The sequence below is a fragment of the Haliotis rubra genome, unplaced genomic scaffold (genome assembly GCF_003918875.1).
Source record: "Haliotis rubra isolate DU_JTF1 unplaced genomic scaffold, ASM391887v1 Scf20, whole genome shotgun sequence".
Taxonomy (NCBI): Eukaryota; Metazoa; Mollusca; class Gastropoda; order Lepetellida; family Haliotidae; genus Haliotis; species Haliotis rubra.
Window position 1 is genome coordinate 787,387 of NW_025766003.1, and position 12,125 is coordinate 799,511.

Here is a 12,125-nt window from a genome sequence, read left to right on the forward strand (position 1 = left end):
CTTTATGACCATTCGGGAACAATCATGGCGAAACGTTTTGCGTCTCATTCTGCCGAAGATTGAATGTTGTTGTTCAAAGATAAGCTAAATAAAAAGATCCTAAGGGTAATAAATTCGTCACACGGTGTTTTGAAAGGTAGTACGGGACTGTAACACCCATGTAAAATCGGTATTTCCTTCGGCTGCGTCTCAGTAAATTAAATATGGAATTTACAAGGGTCTTACAGTCCCGTACACCCTTTCAAACACCGTACATATTACCTTAAGGTTAGTTTAAATAGTCAACGTAAATTTCGTTTTAAAAAGTCATCACAATATTACCCCATCCACTACTCTCCCTTTTATTTAAGCAGTTTGGCGACACGACTGTCGTGACCACCAAGATGAAATGTAAACAGACACCCCATCACAGAGCGACATGTACGTTAATGTTTCGTATCAGCTTCCCTGTGACACGAACTCAAATGCATGATACTTGCAATTGAATGACTACATAAATCAGTATCAATGGCAAACAAATATCGTTGTTTATGCCAAATCAAATGAAAATGTCGACGATTATGCTCTGCATGGATACATATATATACTCATGCCAATAATGGTTGTCACCCCCTCCAATTTTTTTAATTGGAGAGGGGGTGTGAGGTGTGTGGGGAGTTGGAGTGGGGAGGGGGGTGACAACCATTATTGGCATGAGTATATATTGAAAGCCCAGTATCATAAATAGGCAACTTTTGATCCATAATAATGATCAGTTATTGGCTAATGATTGGCTTTGATATTTCGCTCCTGGATTAATTTCATACATAAAGCCATTTGTTTTCTTATAATATTACAAAATTAATCATAAACAGATTTATAGGAAAATATAATTGATAAATTCAACCATATATGTTTTTGTACAATGTACGTGCTTGCATATAATGTCGGTGCTAAAGGACAATGATAAAGAAGAATACATTTACAGTTAATAATTAAACTGGTTCAATGTCACATCACATTTGATAACAACATTTATGCCCATTTTTTTCACACAGTTTGCCGAAAATTGGCGATGCGCATAGGGAACCGGAAACTAGGTTCAAGTAACATCCCCTCGCGGAGAATTATCAGAGATGAAAATACAAAAAAATACTTGAAGGAAATGTAACAATAAGATTAATTCACATCAGAAAAAATTACGCTTAACGACATCACTGGTAATTACCCGAGTAAAATGTATTTAACCTGTCCGGATTTTCTCACAATTTAAAGGGAGATAACTCTAAATTACCATACTTTCTGTTCATGCCACGATGAGACCTGATGAACATAAAAAGAAAAAGAACACCCAGTATAAAAAGAAACATGGAATTAAAACAGGAAATAATGACGCAGAAGAAACTCAGTCGGGTGACAGAAAACGGAATGTCAACAGTCGAAGGGGAGGCAAGACTGCAGACGGACGAACGCGTCAAATAGCCGCACCGTCCGGATTTCGATCAGGACAAAGTTTAGGCCAAGCATCAGGGAACAAATATGATTCCTCTGATTCTGACGTAAGATGACCTATATATTACGTACAGAATCACTTTATAATATATTTGATAATGGTTTATCCCGATTGTTTGTTTCTGTGCTGAGGGGAGGGGTGACCATTAAAACTTTTAGCTAAGATACCTAGCGTTCACTGTTCATGTCAGTGAACGCTATGTATCTTATTGAAACTCTTGTGAAAACGGGTGAAAATGAACTGTGCATCCCCCACACCCTTCTCAAAAAGCTGCATCCGCCCCTGAACTGACCAGATGATATGGGTAATCTGGTCATAACTGCCCATTTGAATGATGAAGTTTGGTTAATCTATTATGCAAGACGTTTCCAAATAATACATCGTAAGTCGCTGGTCTTTTATTATTGGGGTGCGGTGAAGACAGGGAATATTGTCTATTGAGCTTGGCCTCGGCTCTGAATCATATTTTGCTGCCTCCATCATTTCATCAAAAGTCATGGATTTTCAGACGCTTAAGACCATGCATTGTTTTCTCGCTAATCGCATTAACAAGTATAAAACACATCAATGACTTATAAAAGAAAACGTTATGTTATAAGCAACCAATATTCTGACTCTAAGTATTTAAAAATGCATTTTGCATTAACCCTCATTACAGCAAGAGTATAACTCTGCCATCTGAAAACTTATGATGTCCCAAAACATTTTACCTGATGATCATTCATTTTTTGATAGCCCTTGACCCCAATTCATTTGACACCTTAAGTTATGAAGTCTTTGAAAGGCATTTAGAAGTTGGACGAACATGAATACATGACACATTTTATGGATAACAACTTCTTTTTTATTCTTTATACGTTTCATAGCTAGTTCTTGCTCCTTCATCAGGTGAATGACGAAGGAGCAAGAATTAGTTCTGAAATGTTGTATAAAAAAATAACAAAGAACTTGTTATCCATAAATTGTGTCATGTATTCCTAAAGTTGTGTTCAAATTTGTAACTGTTTTATTCGAAAAAGGTAGAACTGTATAATTTTGTCAAGACATTTCATTGTCATAAATTTGCAAACCCCATCTCACTCCTAATCTCACTCTTGCCCCCACTCATAAAATGGTCAGTCTTTTAGAAACTGGCTTTAGTCAATCTTGCTGGGATTGTACATGCATTAGAGTTTGGCCTGAGTCTTCATCATCTGTTGTTATAGACTGAGTCAAGTGATCAAAGAGCCCCTGTGTTTGAGCAGCGGAAATTCAGCCGGCGACAGATTGTCAGTAACTGGGACAAGTACGATCTACCAGACCATGGGGAGGAAACGGCTTCATCTCGGGGGGAGGACTTCAGCAAGCTGCTGTCTTCAGCTGGTCAGTATGCATGATAGCCATGATATGCATGATAACTAAAACATAGTCAGCAACAGGGCCAACTATAAAGTTTGGGATTGGGCAGAAAATGCTGGAGGTTTGCTCATGAAAGATAAATTAAATCTTAAGATCACATATTAATTGCCAAGCTCTGACATAACTTCAATGAACGTTTTTAGCTTACTTGATTCTAAGTCAAGTACGCTTATGTCACACTTTATCATGACAGTGTACAATATTTCTGTGGCATAATTGTATTCATTTCATTTTCGAATAGGCTGTACGACACACAAATATGTATAAAATCTTGGATTTTTCATTTATGTAGTAATCATAATGATTATGATAATAATGCTCTGTCACAAGTCCAACCCCATACATGGTTGTAGTCCAGCGTCTGGGAAATAGGATGGAGATTCCATAAATGTACTGTTGCTGTGACGAATTACAGATTACATCTCCAGAAAGAAATAAGTTAATACGTTTCAGAATCAGTATTTCACTTATTGGACAGATATTCAGTAAGTTCAAGGTATATGAGTGGGTCATATTTGTTAATTGTTTTTATTCTCAGACATGTATCATGCTTACCTGTCTCACAAGCTGAAGATGAACTAAACTTGTTGAATGCATTATCATGAGGTATTCCTTACATTGTCTATGTATCTCACAAATGTCTTCCAGGTGATGCTTTTGCCCAGTTTCGATTTAAAGATGAAAGGGATTGGGAAGGTGGACCCTCCCCTGCTGTTGATAACAGTCAAATTGTCTCCCTTGATTGTCCAAGTTTAGCCACAGCTATTGACTGTATACCACTGTACAAGAGACTCGGAGTAGACAAGGAATCTTTTACAGTAGGTATTTTGTTCCGAAAATATCTTCAATCAGGACACACATTTCTTTCAATGCAATGGCACCCATGAAGATCAGGGCTAGAACTGATCTTCACCAACCCATGCTTATCATATGAGGCAACTAATGGGATTGGGTGGTCTGGCTCGTTGACTTGGTTGATACATGTCAGTGTATCCTACTTGCACAGATTGATGCTCTTGATATCAGTCATTGGATGGTCTGGTCCAGACTCGATTATTTTCAGACTGCCATCCTCTAGCAGGAGTATTGCTCAGTCCAGCATTCAACAACAAATCTTCCAGACCTAGTCTGGTGTACCTGTGATCAAGTTAAAAATAGGTGATAATATTTGTGTCATGGAATAAATATTTTTTATTAGAAAGTATTGTAACAAATGTTATTTTTGAGATGACCCTTTCTTAATAAAGAACAGCTCCTAGTACTTTGGGGGACGGTGGGGTAGTCTAGTGGTTAAAGCTTTGGCTCGTCACGTCAGCCGAAGACCCGGTTCGAATCCCCACATGGGTACAATGAGTGAAGCCCATTTCTGGTGTCCCCCGCCGTGATATTGCTGGAATATTGCTAAAAGTGGCGTAAAACCAAACTCAGTCAGTCAGTCCTAGTACTTTGGGGGGGTTTAGTCCCATCTGGGATTTGAACCTACACTTACAGGGTGAGGCCCCTAATAGCCAACACACAAAATCAGCCATCTTACATACTCTCTTTAACCCTCAGATTGCTGACTTTGGGTGGCAATGGTTCACTCCGAGAGTGTGAGTTCGAATCCCTGATGGGACTCAACCCAAAATGTACTGGAATCTGTACTTTTCAATCCCAAATATAACATATGTTGCATCTGACCACTTTCTAAAAAGGCATTGGTATTAACGAAATGTACAGTGGTGTGTGCCTCCAAAAATATGTTCTATTTCTAGAAATATACAGTGTCCAGAATCATTATTATATCAGGAATAATATATCCCGATATTGTGCTATTTTGGTTGCAGCATTTACTACATATATAATTAATATGATAATGACTAAAAGCGTAGCACCTCGAAACAACCCATTGCAATCTCACTACAGATATACAGGGAACTCTTTTTACAACTGATAGGAGTAAATTAACACTGTGCTCACGTGACGTACACACCTTTGATGTTAGATGCCAGCTGATGAATTGCAAAACAGACATCATCAAGTGTTGTCGATGACGAGTATGTGGGATAGTGTACCTTAGTTATGAATATGTATATTTTACAACTATAGAGCAAAACCTGCAGTTAAAATGGCACAGTGCTAGAATATATTTCTCTTGGTAACATAATAGTTTCAGAAACTAAATTTTCCGGTCACTGCATCAGAATTCATCTTGTTATATTATTGGGTATAATCACCAGTACATTGCCGGAAACCATGTGCACAGCTGATAGCTATTTCCAGCTCTGTATACAAGATAAATACACACAGTAATCTTAATCCCTGCATATAATACAACGCCTAGCAAAAACAAATTGAAACTGAAAAGGTAAATAATCTTGTCTAGCGATGTTTGTTTGCAAATTTGACGTCTTCACTGACAATGTCATTTTCTCTTGTTCCTTCACGTAAAGAAATACAATGGTTTTTTTACCACCAGAGAAAAGTTTGATGAATGTTTAACTTATAGATAAGCCGACCCCATTCTACAGATGGCTTTACAGAACCGTAACCTAAATTCGTGGATAACCTTGATTCGTGGATCGCGGATATTATTGTGCTAGCTCGTAAATTAAGTCTCGACTGACGTCACGAAGCAGTACTTTTGATGTACATACAATGCCATGCCTCGCTAACAAAAAAGTTCCGAATCTCTGCAACATGCGCAAGTACACCAAATGTAATTGTCCAGCATTGAGATAAATAGCCCCAGATCACTAATACCACCATTGCCAAATTATATTTTTACAAAATGTCAAGTAAAAAAGATACCGCTAGCTCCAACCTTCTCACTTCTCGTCTGTTTTCCTTGGTGTCAATACGTACTGCAGTGGGATGTCGTACATAGTGGTATTAAGTAACCGACTACATAATCCACGAAACAAGGTGACGTCACATTTGTGGGCACATGAATGGGTGATGATTGCAAATGGCTTCCGTAAACAAACGCTTCATTCACGTGTGGAGTATTAGGCATTTTCAATTTGCTGAATCAATGAATAAAATAATCAGTGCGTATACAAAATGAAATCATGCATTATATCCACGAATCAAGGTTACGCAAGTGTATATTTTGGTCCTCAAAATGTGGCTTATCTATGGTGATATACAGTATATGGCACATTTGGATTTGGATTTGGATCTGGAAACCAGATTTCTGGATAAATAAAGCATTTCATGAAGCATATAACTTTGAGACTTTTCTATCTCACATGATGCATTTCTTATTTCTTCTTCGACCCTGATGTGGAAATACCTTAGAACTAAGCTTCAAAACAACTCCCCCGAACACATCCCTCATCACCATGGTGATCGCTTACATAATGGGTCACAACCCCACCACATCATTCACAGTCTCAGCAAACAAGCTCAATATCGTACATATATCTGACAACCAAGGACAAATGTAGAACAAGGATGTTAATATCTGGATCATCTCTTCTTTAGCATGCTCAGAGTTGTGGAAATTTTGAGAACTTCTTTGCAGTTGTGGAAAATTTGACAGCATTTGACAGATGTTTTCATTTTCTTACAATGTTTGCATATTAAATGACATTGACTGTTGACAGTAAAAGTGTAATTTTTAATAACAAGATAGAGTTCATGCATCATCTGTCAGAAGAGAAACAAGTTTTTGTTGTCTTTACATTGTTGTTAGATCCGGGAGTAGTTGTGACTCTGGGTCAAGTTAGCTAATGTCGTAGCTTGCTTCACCGTCTCTTGAACAGTCACAGGGGAAGGGTTATATATGGCTATTACCGAATATGACTGTAGATAAGTCAAATTTTGAGGACCCAAAAAGCAGTCTCTAGAAGCGAGTCGGCTTATGTATAGGTTACACTTTTTTGTCAGACTTTTTTTCTGGTGGTAAGAAAACAACATGGTATCTCTTCCTGAACAAACAAGAGAAAAACAACTTTGTCAGTGAAGATGTCAGATTTGCAAATAAACATCACTAGACAAGATTTTTTATCTCATCAGTTTTTGTTAGGCATTGTATTATATGCAGAGACTAAGATGACCTTGTGTACTTGTCTCGTACACGTAGTCAGTTTTGTTCATAAAGAATGTAATTTGCCACATCAGTAGTTAGGTGTGGGCCTCCCAAAATATGTTCTATTTCTAGAAATGTACTCATGGAAAACGAATAAGGGAACACGTGAAAGTACAAGTGTTCCTTATTCTTTTCCAGAATTTCACCTACAGTGCAATACAAAGCTTGTGAAGAAACCTGGTAAAGAATAAGGGAACACTTGTACTTTCAGGTATTCCCTTATTTGTTTCCATGAGTATATTATACAGTTTGATTTTGATTTCACCTTTGCACTATGAACTCACTCTTATGCCTCTCAAATTGTGTTTACTTGCATAGACATCTTCACAGAAACTTCTTTTCCCCAAAAATTTTGCATACTTGTTGCATCCCTTGGGCATACAACAAACCTGTGATTGGGGTGTGGGGGTATGTTCACCCTGATTATGTTCCTTGTTTTGTGGCCATCTGAAGCATCTAAGACCCCATCCTCCAATAATAATAATAGTAATAATATGTGTATTTATACCGCGCTGGATTCCATACAAAAATGTATGCTCAAAGCGCTACATATAAAGGCGATAGAGTGCTACAAGACATAAAACATTTGTACATGAAATTCAACAGTCTTGAGTGAGTTGTTTTTACACTGCTTTTCCACTTTTACACTGCACTATTCTAGCAATATCACAACTGGGTACACCACAAATGGGCTTCACACATTGTACCCATGGGGTCTTCCACATGAAAAGCTTTGACCACAAGGCTACCCTACTGCCCCTGTATCTCATGAAACACTCTCATACCCTTAGACCCTTGAAGATCCGGGGTAGAATAGGTCTTCAGCAACCCATGCTTGCCACAAAAGGCGACTATGCTTGTTGTAAGAGGCGACTAACGGGATCGGGTGGTCAGGTTCGCTGACTTGGTTGACACATGTCATTGGTTCCCAATTGCGCAGATCGATCACTGGATTGTCTGGTCCAGACTCGATTATTTACAGACCGCTGCCATATAGCTGGAATATTGCTGAGTGCGGCGTAAAACTATACTCACTCACTCACTCACTCATACCCTTATGTAAAACAGCCTGTACTCGTCGCCTTGTCTGCTCTCGCAGGAGAGCTAGAAAGTTAGAGTTATCTGCCCATGATGAATTTAGGACTCTGGGTTCCTTAGTACACAAAGATTCCTCTCTAGCATTATTTCTGTAACCATATACAGGGATTTACCTTGAGTCTTGTATTTGAGGGTCCCTGGGACTCATGCTTGTAGTTTTCAGGGGTCCTGGACAACAAAATGGGGGTCCCATACACTTAAATATTATTACTAATACTGTTAATGTATTGTGTGTCACGATCATCACATTAATTGTTACAGTAATGAAATAGCAAATGATACCATAACTCAGCTAGTAGCAAACTCAGTGATAACTTGTTGTTACTTGATTGGAATTTTTACAAAACTATTTGGACTTTCTCTGTGTCCCTGTGGATGTGCTAATAAATTTTGTCAATTTTTATGCGTATAGGACGCAGGAGTTCGCGTCCTGTAAATCCCTGATATAAATCACTTTATGTTTGAGACTGTATTTTAGCCAATCACTATCATCACACTGTTTATTTGTTGTTTGTTTGATGCTGCACTCAATAATATTGCAGCTATATGGCGGTGGTCTGTAAAAAATCAAGTCTGGACCAGACAATCCAATAGCATGAGCATCGATCTACGCAATTGGGATACAATAATACGTCAACCAAGTCAGGACCCATCCATAGGAACTGTCATGTTTTCGGTGATCCTGCCCTCATTCCTTCAGACAGTGATTTATAGGATATGACCCTTCATTCCTTCTTTCCTTCATTCATCCACATCCTATGTATTTTTCCAGGAAAATCAGATAATTCTTCAGGATCTAGAAGCAAAGAAAAACCTTGATTTGTACAACTGCTCACCAGGGCTGCCATCATCAAGTGATGCAGAAAAGTCTAATTGTACGTCAGTGTCAACAGCAGTGCACGAGACAGGTGGTTCTGACCACAAGCAGAAGCCTAAAGGGGAGATAACTCTTACAGGCTTAGTGAAACCAACAAACTCTGTGCTGGACTTTCGGAAACCAACTACAACTTTGTGTAAGGAAGGTGAACAAAGAACTGTGGGTGTAGAAACTGTGAAAGTGGAAACTGAAGATAAAGCTACCCTGGATGAAGATTTAGACTTCCTGTTGTCCCTGGATACCCCTAGCAACAAGACGCAGGCTGCAGTTTCATTAGTTGAAGATAAGACTGGTAGGAATTGATGTTTGGTTTTATTGTAATATGGTATTGAAACAATTGTTGATAGATTACTCTATCCGGAAATCTGTTTAATGACTTATTTTATATACTGTCTTGAATCACAAATGACCATATCTTGTGAGTGAGTGAGTGAGTGAGTTAATTTGGTTTTACGCCGCTTTAGCAATATTCCAGCAATATCATGGCGGGGGACACCAGAAATGGGCTTCACACATTGTACCCATGTGGGGAATCGAACCCGGGTCTTCGGCGTGACGAGCGACGCTTTAACCACTAGGCTACCCCACCGCCCCCATATCTTGTGACATTTTTGTCCACATTTACAGTTACCATAGTTAGACTAATGTTTTGACTATGTCCTTCAACAAAAACTTCACATATCAAACATCATTTATATTTACATGGTTGTAATTATTTCCTGATTTGAGAGTCCATATCGGATGGGGTGAGGGGGTAGCCTAGTGGTTAAAGTTTTTGCTTCTCTCATCAAAGACCCGAGTGCAATGTGTGAAGCCCATTTCTTGCTCACTCTGTTCTGCTCCAGGCTCTTTCACTCATTCATTTCCTTACTTTGCTCAGCTCCACTCCATTCTGCTGTTTTTTATTCATTCACTTAGTGAATGCTCTTATGCTGCTCTTGTCCATTAGACCGCCACCGTGGTGTAGTGGTTAGAGCGTCCGCCCGCAGAGCGGAAGGTCGCGGGCTAGATCCCCGACAGCGTCATACCAAAAGACGTTAAAATATGGTACTTGTTCGTCCCTGCCTGGCTCTCGGCATTAATGGGTACATCAAGGACTGGTCGGCTCGGAGTCAGTATAATGTGTCTGAATGGGGTATTCATGCTTCACTGCGGCTTGGTATCTCAGTGGGCTAGCACTATAAAACCAGCTTATGTCTGGGCTAGTACAAGCAGCCGCACATACACACGCATGCACGTCGTCATATGAGCGAAATATTCTCAAGCACAACGTTAAACCCAATGTCACCTCACCTCACCTTGGTATCTCAGTGGGCTAGCACTATAAAACCAGCTTAAGTCTGGGCTAGTACAAGCAGCCGCACCTACACATACACACGCATGCACGTCATCATATGAGCGAAATATTCTCCAGTGCGACGTTAAACCCAATTTCACCCCACCTCACATCTTGTCCATTATACCTGTTTGGCTCATTGTTGTTGAATCCACTCCACATTTCATTCTCATTCAGTCACTCCTCTCCACCCCTCTCCACTCTAACCTCACCCATTTTCTCTGCTAGCAAGGGTCAACTCAAATCATCTTAGAGGGTCTGTAATGGAAGGATTAATACTGAGATCATTTGACCCACTTTCTATCTAACAAAGGTGTCTATGTAATTTCAGGTACAGCTGATCCCGTGACGGGTGCGCCAACCAAACCCATCTCAAGTACCAAAATAATTCCGCCTGCTGCCAAGTCAGGTTTGTTGTTATTTAACATAATTAAGTATTGGTAAATAATATATGACAAGTCTAAGCTATGTTTATCAGATATATTTGAAACAAATTCAAACATATAAAGTACTGATTATGATTCATGCATAATAGTGACATGTATATATCAGCTATATTTGGTATTTTGTTTTACTTGAATGGTTATCATGCTAACGAAATGAATCTGTCATTCTTGTATTATTCTTGCCAGATGGTGTTAAGGAGGAAGAGCTAGAGGATTGGCTGGACAGTGTCCTTGGTGACTGACTCAGATGAGATGTGAATAATGTTACTGGGAAAGGGAGTTGGTGAGGGGCTTGTGTTACCCTGCCATTTTTGGTTCCTTTTTGCTGAACTTCTTGCCCTGTTTGTGCCTGAACCCAGGTTAGACCGGGTCTACCGAAACGGGGTATGAATCGACCACATGGATGGGGTAGTCAGGCTCGGTGATTTAGTGGACTGTGTGTCATCATTATAATCACCGGATTGTCTGGGCGTTTACAAGCTGCTTTATAGCTGGAATGAGAGTGGCATTATCCAACAAACACGCAGAAATCTTACAGTTGCCAGCATATGATAATAGTGTGGAAGATTCCAGGATTCTTCCTGATCACGATTCTTGTTTTTTCTGCAGTTAGATTTGGGATTCACTTAGTGGATTACTGCTTAATTACTGCAATTTCAGGATTTCCCCACACATTCTGTGATGTAAATGAAATACTGCTGATAGCAGCGTAAGACCAAACTCCTGTGTTGTGAATCTGAAGTACCGGCTGATAGCAGCGTAAGACCAAACTCCTGTGTTGGGAATCTGAAGTACCGGCTGCAATGCTCATCACATTAGTTCTGTTATGTTGAACGTGCTGAATATATGTCAGCTGATCAGTTATTGTGCTGTATGGAAATAAATGCATGCATATGTATATGCTTTGTATTAAAGGAGATGAAGGAATTTTTCTTGTACTTGTATCCATTTTCACAGTAACATTTTCTTCAGTTGATAGGATAGTAACACCCATGGGGAGCCTGGGTTAAAATGTGTCCATAGCAACCCATGCTAATCCACACACACAACACAACACAACACAACACAACACACACACACACACACACACACACACACACACACACACTGAGACACACACACACACACACACACACACACACACACACACACACACACACTGGATCCGCCAATGAATACGTCAGTTACTGGTCAAAAATTTAGTCTTTACAGACATATAGCTGGAATATTGCTGTGTGTGACACATTAAAGGGAACAAACATACAATAGACAATGGCACCAATTGAAATACGTCTTGTGCTTGAGTACAATCTAAGTGAGGTTAAGCACAACATGGTTAAGGGAAAGAATTTAAAACATTTCTCACATGAAAAATAAGAGAAAACGCCAGATCGTTCTATATTTTA

General features: G+C 39.3%; 1 protein-coding gene across 1 annotated transcript; it reads left to right on the forward strand.

Annotated features, from left to right (window-relative positions):
• Positions 1–1,248: 1,248 nt before the first annotated feature.
• LOC124275563 (cell death regulator Aven-like) lies at positions 1,249–11,646 on the forward strand. The gene is made up of 6 exons (XM_046711142.1): positions 1,249–1,538; positions 2,698–2,854; positions 3,539–3,708; positions 8,833–9,229; positions 10,605–10,682; positions 10,906–11,646. The coding sequence occupies exons 1-6, from the start codon at positions 1,296–1,298 to the stop codon at positions 10,959–10,961; spliced, it is 1,101 nt and encodes a 366-aa protein (XP_046567098.1). The 5' UTR covers positions 1,249–1,295; the 3' UTR covers positions 10,962–11,646.
• Positions 11,647–12,125: the final 479 nt, after the last annotated feature.

Bases quoted from the DNA above. Each gene is read 5' to 3' on its own strand.
- LOC124275563 (XM_046711142.1), top strand. From the start codon at position 1,296: ATGAGACCTGATGAACATAAAAAGAAAAAGAACACCCAGTATAAAAAG. The intron at 3,709-8,832 runs GTAGGTATTTTG...GTATTTTTCCAG, and splicing joins TAGACAAGGAATCTTTTACA to GAAAATCAGATAATTCTTCA. The intron at 9,230-10,604 runs GTAGGAATTGAT...ATGTAATTTCAG, and splicing joins ATTAGTTGAAGATAAGACTG to GTACAGCTGATCCCGTGACG.